At 38.0% G+C, this 16171-nt stretch overlaps 2 protein-coding genes across 3 annotated transcripts in view; one reads left to right on the top strand and one right to left on the bottom strand.

Moving 5' to 3' along the window:
* The window catches only part of fip1l1a (FIP1 like 1a (S. cerevisiae)), a 32364-nt gene extending 32020 nt beyond the window's left edge, over nucleotides 1-344 (top strand). The window contains 1 exon segment of the mRNA XM_073816633.1: nucleotides 3-344. Within this exon segment, the coding sequence (XP_073672734.1) occupies nucleotides 3-123 (121 nt within the window). The 3' untranslated portion in view covers nucleotides 124-344.
* Nucleotides 345-2805: 2461 nt separating this feature from the next.
* lnx1 (ligand of numb-protein X 1) overlaps nucleotides 2806-16171 on the bottom strand; it is a 50958-nt gene continuing 37592 nt past the window's right edge. The window contains exons 7-11 of one of the 2 annotated variants that reach the window (XM_073853175.1): nucleotides 12171-12305; nucleotides 8826-9003; nucleotides 6591-6849; nucleotides 4893-5051; nucleotides 2806-4214 (exon numbers count right to left, since the gene is read on the bottom strand). In XM_073853175.1, coding sequence (XP_073709276.1) covers nucleotides 4079-4214; nucleotides 4893-5051; nucleotides 6591-6849; nucleotides 8826-9003; nucleotides 12171-12305 — 867 coding nt within the window. In that variant the 3' untranslated portion in view covers nucleotides 2806-4078. The remainder of the gene's footprint in view (nucleotides 4215-4892; nucleotides 5052-6590; nucleotides 6850-8825; nucleotides 9004-12170; nucleotides 12306-16171) is intronic. The other variant, XM_073853176.1, reaches the window with a different exon arrangement.

The raw sequence follows: 16171 nt of genomic DNA on the forward strand, positions 1-16171 counted from the left end.
AGTGATGACGCAGATAGCCACAGGAGACACCGGCACAAACGCTCTAGACACAACCGAGAAAGCCTTGAGCCCAGCGAGGAGTGCCGTGTGGACCAGGAGAACCAGTCAGAGGCCACAGAATAACTCCCTGGCCAGCTGGTGAGCCCGTTTGTTGACCAGTAGGAGGTCTTTAGTGAAAGATCATTAGTCTCGTCACCAGTAAGAACCTGAGTGACCAACTGTGAATAGAGTTTGATTAATCGTAAGCCAAACACTTGATAAGCCAATTTATGTTACCGTTTTAGCAATTTAACATTTCATTTCTTGAAAATATTTAATTTCTTTAAAACAGATTTAAGGTGGTCAAAAGAGTACACTATTTATAATTTATAATTTATAAATTTATTTATTCATTATTTAAAGTGACTTATAATTGTTTTGATAATACAAAATGGTATTTTGTTGTGCCAAATGTTAATTTTGTTGAAGCAAAAACAATTATAAACATTATCAAGAAATGTAAATGTGTGTGAACCATGATTTTTAAATAAATTAATACATATATTCAGCAATGATACATTCAAGTCAACAAAACCGACAGTATAGAGGTCTATAATCTTAGGAAAGATTTATATTTTAAATAAATGCTGTTGTTTTGAATTTGACTATTTATCAAAGAATTCTGAAAAAAAAAGGTTTTCTCTATTAAGCAGCACAACTGTTTTCAACATTTATAATGATCAGAAATATTTCTTAAGCACCACATTAACATATTAAAATGATTTCTGAAGAATCACTGGCACTGAAGCCTAAAGTAATGATTCTGATAATTCAGCTTTGCAATCACAATAATAAATTATTTTTAAATCTATTCAAATAGAAAAATTCCTTTAAACTCATCAAAAATACCCCTTTCAAAATCTAAAATTGCTACTGACACCAAAATGAGTGTGTGTGTGTGTGTGTGTGTGTGTGTGTGTGTGTGTGTGTGTGTGTGTGTGTGTGTGTGTGTGTGTGTGTGTGTGTGTGTGTGTGTGACCCTGGACAACATAAGGGTCATTAATGACTGAAATAATAATTAATAGATTAATAAATAAGCTTTCCATTGATGTCTGGTTTGTTAGGATAGGACAATATTTGGTTGAGATACAACTATTTGAAAATCTGGAATCTGAGGGTGCAAAAAATCAAAATATTGTGAAAATCACCTACTAATCAAAAAAAAGTTTTGATATATTTATGGTAGAAAATTTACAAAATATCTTCATGGAACATGATCTTTACTCAATATCCTGCAGATTTTCGGCATAATTACAATTTTGACCCTGTAGTTAGTACTTAAGTCTGGTTTTGTGGTCCAGGGTCACATAAACACACATATTTTATATAATTAGCATATTGTTATAAAGTTCATTATTTTCTGTAATGTACTGATAAACATTAGACTTTCATACATTTTAGATTCATTACACACAACTGAAGTAGTTCAAGCCTTTTATTGTTTTAATATTGATGATTTTGGCATACAGCTCATGAAAACCCAATATTCCTATCTCAAAAAAATTAGCATATCATGAAAAGGTTCTCTAAACGAGCTATTAACCTAATCATCTGAATCAACTAATTAACTCTAAACACCTGCAAAAGATTCCTGAACCCAGCCTGGTTCATTACTCAAAACCGCAATCATGGGTAAGACTGCCGAACTGACTGCTGTCCAGAAGGCCATCATTGACACCCTCAAGCAAGAGGGTAAGACACAGAAAGAAATTTCTGAACGAATAGGCTGTTCCCAGAGTGCTGTATCAAGGCACCTCAGTGGGATGTCTGTGGGAAGGAAAAAGTGTGGCAGAAAACGCTGCACAACGAGAAGAGGTGACTGGACCCTGAGGAAGATTGTGGAGAAGGCCCTTGGCTACAGAGAAGCAGCACTGGACTGTTGCTCGGTGGTCCAAAGTACTTTTTTCAGATGAAAGCTAATTTTGCATGTCATTCGGAAATCAAGGTGCCAGAGTCTGGAGGAAGACTGGGGAGAGGGAAATGCCAAAATGCCTGAAGTCCAGTGTCAAGTTCCCACAGTCAGTGATGGTCTGGGGTGCCATGTCAGCTGCTGGTGTTGGTCCACTGTGTTTTATCAAGGGCAGGGTCAATGCAGCTAGCTATCAGGAGATTTTGGAGCACTTCATGCTTCCATCTGCTGAAAAGCTTTATGGAGATGAAGATTTCATTTTTCAGCACGACCTGGCACCTGCTCACAGTGCCAAAACCACTGGTAAATGGTTTACTGACCATGGTATTACTGTGCTCAATTGGCCTGCCAACTCTCCTGACCTGAACCCCATAGAGAATCTGTGGGATATTGTGAAGAGAAAGTTAAGAGACGCAAGACCCAACACTCTGGATGAGCTTAAGGCCGCTATCGAAGCATCCTGGGCCTCCATAACACCTCAGCAGTGCCACAGGCTGATTGCCTCCATGCCACGCCGCATTGAAGCAGTCATTTCTGCAAAAGGATTCCCGACTAAGTATTGAGTGCATAACTGAACATAATTATTTGAAGGTTGACTTTTCTTGTATTAAAAACACTTTTCTTTTATTGGTCGGATGAAATATGCTACGTTTTTGAGATAGGAATTTTGGTTTTTCATGAGCTGTATGCCAAAATCATCAATATTAAAACAATAAAAGGCTTGAACTACTTCAGTTGTGTGTAATGAATCTAAAATATATGAAAGTCTAATGTTTATCAGTACATTACAGAAAATAATATATTATACACACATTCAGAATAAAAGACAGTAACACAAGTCTTCTTGTAGAATGACTTTATTGATCATCATTAAACCAAAGGTACCAACAGATACAATATACTGCACAAGCCAAAGCATGGGATGCCAGAGCACGCTCCTTACCCCGCAATGATACTCACACACACACACACACACACTCTCTCTCTCTCTCTCTCTCTCTCTCTCTCTCTCTCTCTCTCTCTCTCTCTCTCTCTCTCTCTCTCTCTCTCTCTCTCTCTCTCTCTCTCTCTCTCACACACACTCAAACAGTGAGCCTTTCACACACCACTCTCTCATATCCTGTCACCTCCAAAGTAAACAAAAAAAAAGTCAGCAAGGCCGCCAAAATCTCACGTTATCATTATAAGCATTATAAGTTATCCTCCATTTTTAAAATAGATTATTAACATTGCTTTTCTTTTTTTCAGTTGCTATTCTTTTTTTATTACTCACTATAGTTATGCAACAGCATCTGAAATGTACCAACATAGAACTACTTGGCAAATGTGTCTCCATGCCAGCGGATGGAGAGAACGAACCACTGTCAGAACGAACAAAACAAAGCCGATATCCGAAAGCTGTAGGAACAGAGAGAGAAATAAACCAAAAGTAATATTAGCCGTAGTACAAGTGCTTGAATCTGTTTCATAATTTTTTTTTCAGACATCGACGTTTATAGTAAAGAATGTGCGTCCACTTCGATGCATTTTCTAACATGTAAAACTAATGGAGTTGGCAACGTGTGTCCCAAACCCAAACCCTACACATCCCCTTATCCCTTTCACCTCTCGTTCGAAGGAAACCCCTCTAATGTGCAGCATCTCAACGTCCTCAACGAACAACATTAGAGTCACACAATCTGACTACATATAGCACAGTGCCCATGTTTATACATCTATTTCCAACTCGTTTATTGACTGACGCGTTCCTCGTGCGTCCTTTAGCTCCGCCTTTCATCTATAACGACACAATGTCCCTCTCATGCACAAATATCATCTTTATACCTTGCCGATTGACAAAGGGCAATAGTGAAAGCGCCTCCTGGTTTTGGAGTCTGATAAACGTGCTTCTTGGTGGGCGGAGTCAAGTCGTTAGCCCCACCTTCAAGTTTAGAGTCTGAGCTCTTAGTACTTGGATGAGGTCCATGTATCATTTCCTGCTCCCGGCGGGCAGTCCGTATCATAAGCCCTGCCTTAGGAAGTCTTGGATTCTAAAATCCACCATTTTAGTTATTATATAGGTCTGTAGTGTAAGCTCCACCCCCTAGTGCAGGGTCAACGTGATAAGCCCCTCCCACATGCAGAGCAGTCCTATAGCAGGCTTCCGGGCCAAGAAACGATGGTGAGAGTGATCCGACCTCGCAGTTCCTTGAGCAGGCGGACTAGAGCTGTGTGTGTCATTCCCCAAGTGCTCTTCCCGTTCACCTCCAGCAGGATGTCTCCACAGCTAATGTGAAAAAAGAAAAAGGGATGAAGTTTTAGTATGTTGGAGCTGCACGATAAATTGAAATGAAATGGCAATCACGATTAGGCAGAAGCTGCGATTGTTATGCAAATCTTTCAGTAAAGCATGGTTCTGTGATCAGTAATAAATCTCTGCACTATATTTTGTGTTAGAAGCCACATCATCTCACAGAAGGAATTACTTCAAACAAAAATAAAAAAAGAAACTGCCGTTATAAAGTAAGCTTGGAGTAAAAACGTTATTAAATGTGGTATTTTCACATGCTTTCAGATAGAGCAGCATTTACTACAGAGCCATAGTTCACTGAGAAGCTACACAGACAGCTGTCATTATCGCGGACGATTTCTTCAATTTCATAATCGTGCAGTAATATTGTCTGCATATTTTTTTTTTTTTTTGGGCATAAACTGTCAATGAACTACGACTCTGTGTAGTAAATACTGCTCCATCTGAAAGCAGGTAATGGAGATTTACAGAACCGGCTTTACTGACAAAATGCACATGGAAATTACATTCGATTAATTGTGCAGCCCTAGTTTGAGTCGTGAAAAGAATGAGGGTAAAGGCAAGAAAAGTTGTATTTAATAAACTGTGCTAGGCAGTTATTTATAGGTGTTCTACATGAGGCATGGATTCTGACAATATTCCAGGTGTCCATACCGTATCCTGCCGTCGTTGTAGGCCGGTGTGCCCTCTACGATAGAGCGGATGAAGAAGGACTGGTTACAGTTGAGTTCTTCTTGTCCACCCACAATACTGAAGCCTAGACTGCCAGACGTGCTCCTGCGGAGGACAATGTCTTTACAGCAGTATAGATGCCTGGAATGCACAGAAAATTCAAGGTTAATTTTATTGTCATTCAGCAGACGTACATAAATCAACAGATTATTCACCAAGGACACTTAAGGGATAGTTCACCCATACATGAAACAATGCACTTTTATGGCTTCTAAGTGATTTTAAGCCATTGACCCACAATTAGGGTTCATTCATTTCAGTCAGTGAGAATTCATTTTGCAATATGTGTGCGTTGTCATGCGCAGGAGAAGAATAGAGCACAGCAGAATTGAGTTTTTTGCCACTATATAGGCATTGTATGTGTCAAAATGCCCATCTTTGCAAATATCCTCATAAACACAGTAATTCAGGTCTTAAGTGAAAGGAAACAGCTGAGAAAGCAAACACACGTGTAACAGTATATTGGATTCGGGCAGGTCTTAAAGTGACAGCAGTCTAATATTTCTGCTGTCTGTCATTTATGTTTATCAAACAACAAAAGAGAAAATCTCTCACTGCTCTTGACTAAATCACTTTTGTAACTTTAATAAGAAGACAGTAAAAAATATGCAGTGTTTTTATACATTTGATTACTTTATACAGTGTATGTAGCATTTCTACTGTAGTTTTTTTGTCCTATTGCTTATAATTAGTTTCTTTTTCTTGGGCAATCACTGATTGTTTACTTGTCTTCAGTGAGCTTCAATTTGTTTGTTTTTGTTTTGTTTTTTAATTTAGGCTAGTATAATGTTTTGTGATATTGTCACTGGTGGTAAGAATTATGAAATTTAAGATCTTATATAAAGCAAAATAAATATATTGTAATATATGTATTACTGTGAAATAAAATTACTCATATCGTGGTTGACGAAGATTTTTGTCATATCGTCCACCTCTAGTAGGGGTAAATTTCAGGAGCTGGAGTGACAATAAATCACATTAAATAAAAGGTTCAGAGAGAGCTTATGGATATCTTGGGGAAATAAGTGAGTTTCAAATGGTGAGCAACACAGAAAGGCTTTGTGTTTAAAGACTTACAGTCTCTGCAAAAATGCTACTGTTATAGATATTTAAAATATCGAGGGCCAGATATCAACCACGTCTGACAGCTAACAGCATGAAAGCTCAGAGCTCAGATTTAAAGTGGACTTGTGTGAAATGAGATGATGTAGAAGTGGAGAGCAGACAAATGTGTGAAGAAAAGAAAGACCCAGAACCAGAAGGAAAAGTTGAAATTTAAGAAAAAGGTCTATTTAAAGCCGTCACACTCTTAGGCGTCTAAACGTGTTACAGCAGAGAGGGTGAGAAGGGCTTTCCTCAACCCTGCTCTGTTTTCCCCAGTCGCTCTTTCTTTCTCCCCTACACACAGCTTTCTCAATTATTATGCATTTGAAATAATTTAGGAAGTTGTTAAGAACTTTCACACTCCATCACAACAAAAGTAAGCAGGGGAAAAGTGAGAAAGATAAAACCGACCCAGTAGACTTTGGTATGAAAAACAACTATAGAATATTTATAAAAGAATATTTCAAATTAATTTATGTCAGTTTCTTTGCATGCATTCCGTTCAATGTACTATACCTGGGCAGCTGGAGCCAGGACACCCAGAGAGGGGAGTAGTCGTCATTAGGCGGGGGTAGTTTGGTGTCTCCAGGAGAAGAGGGCAACAGAGCGCAGGGGGAATGCAGGGGCGGCATGCAGTCCAGGGAACTCTCATTTGGGGGTCTCATTTCTAGTACCCGCAGGACCACCGGGGATGAGGTGTTCTTTAGGTTAGCCACAGCCTCGCTCCGAGTCACACCCGTCAGGTCAACCCCATTCACGTTTAGAAGGATGTCACCTAGAAGATAGGAAAGTCACATTACTATTGGGATCACAGGACTGTTGTTGCATGGCAGAGTTGTATAAAAGGATTAGTTCACTTGCAGAGTAAAAAACTCCTGATAATTTACTCAGCCCCCATGTCATCCCATGTCTTTTTTCAGTCGAAAAGAAAAGGGAGGTTTTTGAGAAAAACATTTCAGGATGCAAAAAATGCTTTTCTTACTTAGATTTTTTTGTCTTGTTTCCAGCCAAAATATCTAAAAATTCTTAAATCAAGAAGGATTTTCTAGACGAGTAAAATTATTTTCTTATTTTCATAAAAAAAACAAGTCAAAATTAAGTGAGTTTTTGCTTAGAACAAGCAAAATAGTCTGCCCAAAAAATCTGCCAATGGGGTAAGAAAAAAAACTGAAAACAAGATTATTCTTCTTACCCCATTGGCAGATTATTTTGCTTGTTTCAAGCAAAAACGCACTTAATTTTGACTTGTTTTTTCTGGAAACATGACAATAATTTTTACTTGTCTAGAAAATCCTTCTTGACTTAAGAATTTTTAGATATTTTGGCTGGAAGCAAGACAAAAAAATTGAAGTAAGAAAAGCATTATATTATTTTTGAACTTTTCATACACTAAAGGAAAAGTTTTTTTTTTTAAGGACAATTTATATACTTTTTAACCTCAAATCCTTGTCTTGCTCTGCCTGAACTGAACCTGTTCAAGACAGTTAGGGTATGTCGAAAAACTCCCATCTCATTTTCTCCCTCAACTTCAAAATCATCCTACGTCACTGTTTTACCTATTTTGGTTGAGGATGTTTGACCTTCTTTGCATGTTCACTTTGCAAACACTGGGTTGGTACTTCTGCATGTAGGATAATTTTGAAATGATTTTTGAAGTTGAGGGAGAAAATAAGATGGGAGGTTTTCGACATACCCTTACTGTCTTAAACCAGAAAAAAAGAACGGAGTTCAGGCAGAGCAAGACAAGATAAGCATTATAAAAGTATATCAATTGTACTTTTATTAAAAAAACAAAAATCATTTTGCTAGATAAGACTCTTCTTTCTTTGGCTGGGATTGTTTACAATTGCATTTGGGATTGTTTGAAGTCCCATTTAAACTGCTTTTTAGAAGTTTAAACACGGGGCACCATAGAAGTCCACTATATGAATAAAAATCCTGAAAAGTTTTCCTCAAAAAACAATTTCTTTACAACTGAAGAAAGAAAGACATAAACATCTTGGATGACAATAGGGTGAGTACATTATCTGTAAAGTTTTGTCCCTTAAAGAATCCTCATGTATCAGTGTTTCTACAAAAAAATAAGCAAAACAACAATTTTTAGCATTGATAATAATGAGATGTTTCTTGAGCACCAAATAAGCATATTAGACTGATTTCTGAAGGACCGTATGACAAGAATGTTGCCATCATAGGAATCTTTTTTTTTTAATATATTAAAATAGAAAAGTTATTTTAAACTGCAATAATATTTCACAGTATTACTGCATTTTAGAAAGTTCTGGTTCAATTCAAACACTGGGCTTACCACACCTTTGTACATCATATAAAGCTTTGATCTTTCATGTGTGTGTCTGTATTTGACAGATACTTTAAACTATTGCCTTCATACACCAGCCTGTGCATGATCACATGACTTCACACGCCTACATACATGTCACATATGACTGAAATAAACCCGAAAACTTGCATATGCTCAATTAGAAAGCTGATAATTGTGAGTGTGTATGATGAGACAGATTTAGCAGTATGGCAGGTGTACAAGTGGGAGTGTGTCATTTCTAGTGTTATATATGCATATATTTGCAGAGCTGATGACGGTCATACATATGCAGTAGCAGGTGTGTCTTTGTTTGTGTGTGTACTTGCAATCAAACGCAGGAGAGATCAGAGGGGCACTTTGGAAACAGGTGTGTGCGGCTTTGTCAGATGTGTCTGAATAGGTTAAACACACTTTTTGTGAAGCTGTACCTTTGCGGATCGAGCCCTCTTGTCCCACCACTCCATTGGGGTCGACATTGGTGACGTAGACGGGCAGATCCCACCCCCTGCTGCTCATCCCACCCGCAACCGTCATGCCGAGAGAATCGTGTGGCTCCTTCAACAGAGTCACCGTCTTCTCGTAACATGCAGGCTTTTGGCATGAATCCTGAAATGAAGGGACATGAAATTAGAGAGATTAATTGGCTAAAGTTTCAGTGCATTTTTTTCTGGATTCACACTTTCCTGATGCCTCAAAAAAGAATAATATCTGAACACATGTCTGCCCAAAGCATGTGTGTGTATGTGCTTGTGTGTTTGCAATAAATGGTGAGCTTGCAGGACGCTGTGTTATTGCTGACCGCAGCCAAATTTTGCCTTGGATCCCCTCCAAAAACAACAAACACAGTCGCTAAGTTCTAACTTAATAAAAAGCGTTATTAAAGTTCAATAAAAGGGCTGTTTATATTTAGTCTGATCTGGAGCTTATCGCCGGAGAGACTGTGTGTGTGTGTGTGTGTGTGTGTGTGTGTGTGTGTGTGTGTGTGTGTGTGTGTGTGTGTGTGTGTTAGGCCGTATCTAATTCAGAGGAGTGAAAATCATCTGACAATATGCTGCCAGAATGTTTCCACATTTCCAAGTGTGTAAAAGAGAATTAACAAGAGTCAGTGAAAGGAATAAAAGTGATTGGAAGAGAGATAATGGTAGGGTTTGGGTTTGCTCTGGTTTGGTTTTATAGGAAATTGCATCATAGAGAGGACCCCTGCAGATCCACATTACCATGCATCAAGGTCTATGAGTTTCTTAAAATATTAGGTAATTTGGACTTTTTATGTCAAGGCAAGGTTAGTTTGGGTTAAAAAATAATAGGAATCCCTGTTGAAATGACTGGATTTGGTGTACAAAAATTCACAGAACAACTACAATTAAGTTGGCTTAAGAAAGCCAGCTTACTGTTTAACTATTTAAACTGCTGCTTCTTCTAAGCCAAAATGTAACACCTAACTCCTCCTAGAGCTTTAAAGCTACAACCACCAAACTCGGTTCAGATCAGACTGGTCTGACTTATTGTGCTATATCTTTTCTAACTCACATGAAACCAGACTTTTGGACAAGGAGACTTAGGATGTATTAAAGCTATAGCAAAGCTTAACAGCTCCCAGCCTAAGCTTTGGTTTTAAAGTGGTTTTGGTGACTTTTTATATCTGGTCAAGCTGGTAGACCTGCTAAAAGAAAAACTAATCTTAAACCAGCTGGTTTTAGCTGTTTTTTTTTGCTAAATTACCTGTTTTTAGTTGTTTTTGTTTATTTGATTTTGCTAAATCAGCTGAGTTTCAGCTGGTTTTTAGCTGGTTTTTAATGAATCAACTGGTTAGCTTTAGCTGGTTGTTAACACTTTTGTTTGTTTGTTTCTGTTAAATCAACTGGTTTTTATCTGATTTTGCTCAATTATTTGGTTTTAGCTATGTTTTGGCTGTGTTTATTACTAAATCAGATAGGTTTCCCTGTTGAAAAAAAAAACATCTCATGCTGCTTACAAAAAATGCAGGTTTTCATGCTGAGATGCTGTTTTTTCCCCTAGTTTTAGCTGGTTTATGCTGGTCCTGAGCAGGAAGGACCATCTTATGACCAGCACTTGACCAGCTAAAGACCAACTTATGACCAGCTAAAACCATCATCCCAACATCAAAACCTACCTAACCAGCATATGCTGTTTTTTTAACAGGGTTTAGTTGGGTTTTAACTGGATTTTTCATTCATGTTAGCAACATGTTAAATCACATTAAAAACATGCTAGCAACATGCTGACAACAACCTAGTCTAGACTAACGGTTTTTGTAAACCAGACTACCATCACCAAAAATTCAATAGACTTATTGGGATACTCATTGAGGGGGTGAAAACTTTTGGACAATGAGACTTGCTATAACAAAGCCTAACAACTCCCTACTGTGAAAAAACCCCAGCTAAAACAGGTTGTGTTTGTTTTTTTGTTGTTCTTTTTCTAAATCAGCTGGTTTTAACTGTTTTCCTGCAGTTTTTATTTTACTGAATCAACTGGTTTTAGCTGTCTGTTAACTTTTTTGTGTGTTTGTTTTTGTTAAATCAGCTGGGTTTAGGTGGTTTTTGGTTGTTTTTTGCTCAATTTTGGGGGTTATCTGGGTTTTAGCTAATACTTTTTACTGAATCAGCTGGTTCTAGTGCTTTTTAGCTGGCTTATTGCTAAATTAGTTGGGTTCCCTACTGAAAAAAACTATTAAAACCAGCCTTGGCTGGTCCTAGCTGGTTTAAGCTGGAAGTAGCTGGTCTCCCAGCCTGAAAAGTGAAAAGTGGTTAAAACCCCTCTAAAACCAGCCTGCTGACCAGCTATGACCATCTAAAATCAGCCTAGGCTGGTTTTAGCTGTTTTTTTAACAGGGTTTAGTTTTTTTTTGTTGTAAGACCATTTTTTGCTTGACTAAATAAACTTTTTTTCTGGTTTTGAGCAGTTTTTTTTTTTTTTTTTTTCAGTTTAATCATCTTATTTTTGGTTTTTAATGGGATTACCTGCTGAAAAAAATGCTAAAATCAGCCTAGGCTGGTTGGCTGGTTTTAGCTGGTTTAAGCTGGAAGTAGCTAGTTTAAGCTATGACCAGCTAAAACCAGCCAACCAGCCTAGGCCGGTTTTAGCTGGGGGGGTTTCAGCAGCGTTGTTTTCATTCAAAGTTAAATCACATTAAAAACATGCTGACAACATTCTAATTTTATGCTAGCAACATGTTTGAAACATGATTATCGACATGCTTATCATGCTAAAACATGCTAGCATCATGCTAATCGTGTAAAAAAAACATGCTAGCAGCTGTCTAGACTTTTAGACTAGTCTTTCTCAAGTCAACTTACACATTTGTTCTCAAACATTACTCATTTAGTTGCGACTGCACACTATTTGTCATTGACACTTAAACCAGCAAAAACCAGCAAACCCTCACAAGCTGATTTGAGTAAGAAAAGGAAGAGAGAGAAATGACTAATGATGAATTTGACTTTTAATAGAACAAGGGAGGTTGTCAGTGCAGATACTGAGCAGCAGAAAATCCCTTTTAGAAGACGCACTGAAATCCAGTCTGTTGTGGCTGTGTTTCCTCCTGCTGGGTTTTCTTCTGTTAATGGGTTTGGAGACGGCTGTCTCAAAGGAGCGTGTGTGTGTGTGTGCGTGTGTGAGCTGGCTGATTGCTTGATGCTTTGATGTAGAAGTAATAGGCTTTCAGATCTTTTTCCTCAATAAGAGAATGTTTAGTAAAGCGCTGCAGAGGGACGGGAAATAAAGTGTGTGCGGTTCACCAGTAAACCCACCAGTAAAGAGTGCTCAATATCCACAGGCGAGTAAGGCGGTGGTCCCTCCATGTTCCACGGCGCCTCCTGTAGGATGTCCGGAGTAGGGATGTGAGTCTGGCGGGACACGATGAAGTGAACACGGTCCTCACTCGCCTGCAGAACATAGCAGATAGCATAACAATTACTATGACTATGTTAAAAAACATCAAATATTTTATAAACATTATTATTATTTATCATTTTTTTTAAATAAAGGTGCTTTAAAAGGTTCTTCAAGCGATGCCATAGAAGAACCATTTTTGGTTGCACAAAGAACCATTCAGTCAAAAGTTCTTTAAAGATCCATCACTTTCTCACCTTTTTATAATCTGAAGAACCTTCTTCAACCACAAAGAACCTTTTGTGAAACAGAAAGGTTCTTCAGATGTTTAAGACTCTTCATGGAACCATTTAGACAAAAAAAATGTTCTTCTATGGCATCATGAAACACCTACAGTGCCTTGCAAAAGTATTCATACCCCTTCATTTTTTTTCACATTTTGTTTTGTTGCAGCATTATGTTAAACTGCTTTAAATTAGTTTTTCCCCACATCAATTTACACTCCATACACCATAATAATGACAAAGCAAAAACCAGATTTGCAAATTTTACAAATTTATTAAAAATAAAACACTGAAATAAGTACATGCATAAGTATTCATACCCTTAACTCAGTACATAGTTGAAGCACCTTTACAACCTCAAGTCTTTTTGGGTATGATGTGACAAGCTTTGCACATCTGCATTTGGCAATTATCTGCCATTCTTTGCCTCACCTTTTCACCTCTCAAGCTCTGTCAGCTTGGACGGGGGCCGACAGACATTTTCTAGAGTCCTAGTTGTTCCAATCGTCTTCCATTATGGATAATGCTTCTGTGAACCTTCAATGCAGCAGATTTTTTTCTGAACTCTTCAATAGATCATTGCCTTAACGCAAGTCTGTCACTGAGCTCTACAGGCAGTTATCTTGACCTCAGGACTTGGTTTTTGCTCTGATATGCATTTTCAGCTGTTAGACCTTTTCTGAGAGGTGTGTGCTTTTCTAAATCATACTCATTCAAATGAATTTGCCACAGTTTAACTCCACTCGAAGTGTAGTAACATCTAGAAGCAATATGAATGCTCCTGAGCTAAATTTCGAGTGTCCCAGAAAAGGGTATGAATACTTCTGCAACGGTGTCTTTTCAGTTTTTTATTTTTAATAAATTTGCACAAATGTTAAAAACCTATTTTTTGCTTTGCCATTATGGAGTAGGGAGTGTAGATTGATGTGGGAAAAAAAGTAATTTAAAGTAGTTTAACATAAGGCAGCAACAACAAAATGTGAAAAAATTAAGGGGTTTGAATAATTTCGCAAGGCACTGTATATTTTTAAGTGTATATTTAGTTTTTTGCCTTCATGGGCTAAAAGCCAACACACTCCAATTTTGATTTCATGGTGCCTTTGACACCGGCGTTATGGTGGGTGAAAGTTGGCTTAACATTAGCCATCTACTGCAAAAAACCTTTGGAACTCCACAGGAGAGCAACCAGAGGACAGCAACTTCCCTGAGGAGCAAGCCGTTCCAAAACTGAATTTAAAATTTGAAATAGTTTGTTCCTACCCTAGAGAGTGTGCGCGTAATGTCTCATTACTCTCCGGACGTCTACCAAGCACAATTACCAGATGTTGTGATGACTGCCAATGCCCTGCAGCTCCAGCTCAGTGTGAATGTGTGATTATGTCTCAGAAGTGTGTACTTATTAAAGAAAAACTAATATATATGGAGATTTGGGTTCCATGCTGCAGTCTGTGTGGATGTGTGAGCTAAAGGAGGACACAGGCTTGAGTTTTTCCCTCTCTGATTTATTTTTCATCCATTCCTGTCGTTCCATCTGAGTGCATCACCGCTTTCTTCTTCATTAACCCTTTCTTTTGACAACCTCCTAGCTTTTGTTGCTCTCAAGTGCACACAGTTGCATCGAGAGCCCATGGTGTTCCTGAGAGTTCAGTGCTCTGTCGCTGCCTCTTAAATGAGTGGGCTTAGCTTGTTATCGCCCTAATTGGACTAATTTAATCAGTTTCCTGCCATCAGTTAATCTATGTCAGAAACTGCTGTGAGCGGCCATCTTGTCTCCTTCGAGACCAATCTTAACCAGACAGGAAGCAACAAGCTGAATAACAACATTCGGGAAGACCCACCACACTGAAATACATATCGAATCACACTCTCACTATACTCTCTTACACACTGTTATGACACCACAGAAATGAAACAACAATTGAATAAACTGTCACAAACCTTAAGTGGGCTCTATATATTTTGCAATACTGCTCAAGGAACACCAGAATTTTTCAGAACTGTAACAGTTTGTTGAGTCACTGAATTAGATCCTCAGGTTAGGATTTGAAGGCTTTGTAAACATTCATTCTTTGAAATGCTGGAAAAGCTTAGCAATAAAAGTGCTTGAATTATTTAGCATGACTTCAAATCATATTAGGCTTTATAAATGTCAGCAATTAGTGAAGCATAGCATCAAAAATATGTTTTGTTTTTAAACAGGCTTTCCATAAATGTAGAAACTTTTAATGTAGTGGCCATGTGGAGGTCATAACCTGTTGATGAAATAAGCTTTGGCAGTTTGGGGAATTTGTTGCATTGCCGGAAATCTTGATGCTGTGTGTGAACACATCCATGAAATGAATGGTTTGATTACTTGTGTTGTGGAAAAAATGTATTGTGCAGACAAAAGAAAGAATAAAGCACATCTCACAATCTAAAAGAGGATTAAGAAAGACCAAAACTGATTCTCAAAACACATTTAAAGAGGTTTTAACTGCATTTTGGTGTTGCAATGTTATTGCAATTTAAGGTTCACTGCATAAACAGCATTAAACTATTGTCAGTCAAACTTGTTTTGCATTAAAGGGATAGTTCATCCAAAATTTAAAATTACACAATGATTTATTCACCCTTAAGCAACCCTAGGTGTAAATGACTTTCTTGTTTCAGAGGAATACAATATGAGTTATATTAAAAAAAAAAACAACAACAACAAAAAAAAAAACTCCTGGCTCTTCGAAACTTTATAATGGCACTGAATGGGTGTTAAGAATTTGTCCAATAAAATGCACAAATCAATCAAAGTTAGTGCTCCACACTGCTCCCGGGGGTTACCATAGGGCTTTTGAAGCTAATTGATGCGGTTAGGTAATAGTGTAAACTCTGGTGAGAAGTGATGAACGCGGAACCGTAGAGGAGAGAGCAAAACAAAACACTGGTCATGAATTACATGACAATACAAGCATTTGTAAAGAAAAAAGTCTGAGGATTTTGATATAAGCCAAGAGGAGATGCAAGACTAACAAATTCTCAACCAGAGTTTATGTTACGGCTACATATGTCCCTCTCACATGAATGCATGTACGACATTCGGCGAAAGCGAGAGATTACAGTTTATAAAGTTTTAAATATGGATATTTTTCTTACACAAATGCATGGATTTGCGTTAGAATGCCTTTATTAACCCAAGGAGCCATATGGAGTATTTTTTATGATGGATGGATTTGCTGTATTGGACTTCAAAACAGTGTTAATTTTGACAGGCATTTTTGATTTAGTCTTAGTCTTTATCTTGAGACAAAAATTTATATACGTGTGTGTGTGTGTGTGTGTGTGTGTGTGTGTGTGTGTGTGTGTGTGTGTGTGTGTGTGTGTGTGTGTGTGTGTGTGTGTGTGTGTGTGTGTGTGTGTGTGTGTGTGTGTGTGTGTGTATACTTCAATCTCAAATGTCCCAGGTGAAAAACAACAGTCATAGCTGGCCAGCAGGCTGGTTTTAGAGGGGTTTTAGCCACTTTTCCAGCCTGGCCAGGCTGGGAAACCACCAGCTAAAAGCAGGCTGGAAGACCAGCTAAAACCAACTACTTCCAGCTTAAACCAGCTAAGACCAGCCAACCAGCCTAGGCTGGTTTAAGATGTTTTTTTCAGCAGGGGTTCGT

The sequence above is a fragment of the Garra rufa genome, chromosome 13 (genome assembly GCF_049309525.1).
Source record: "Garra rufa chromosome 13, GarRuf1.0, whole genome shotgun sequence".
In the NCBI taxonomy this organism is placed as follows: domain Eukaryota; kingdom Metazoa; phylum Chordata; class Actinopteri; order Cypriniformes; family Cyprinidae; genus Garra; species Garra rufa.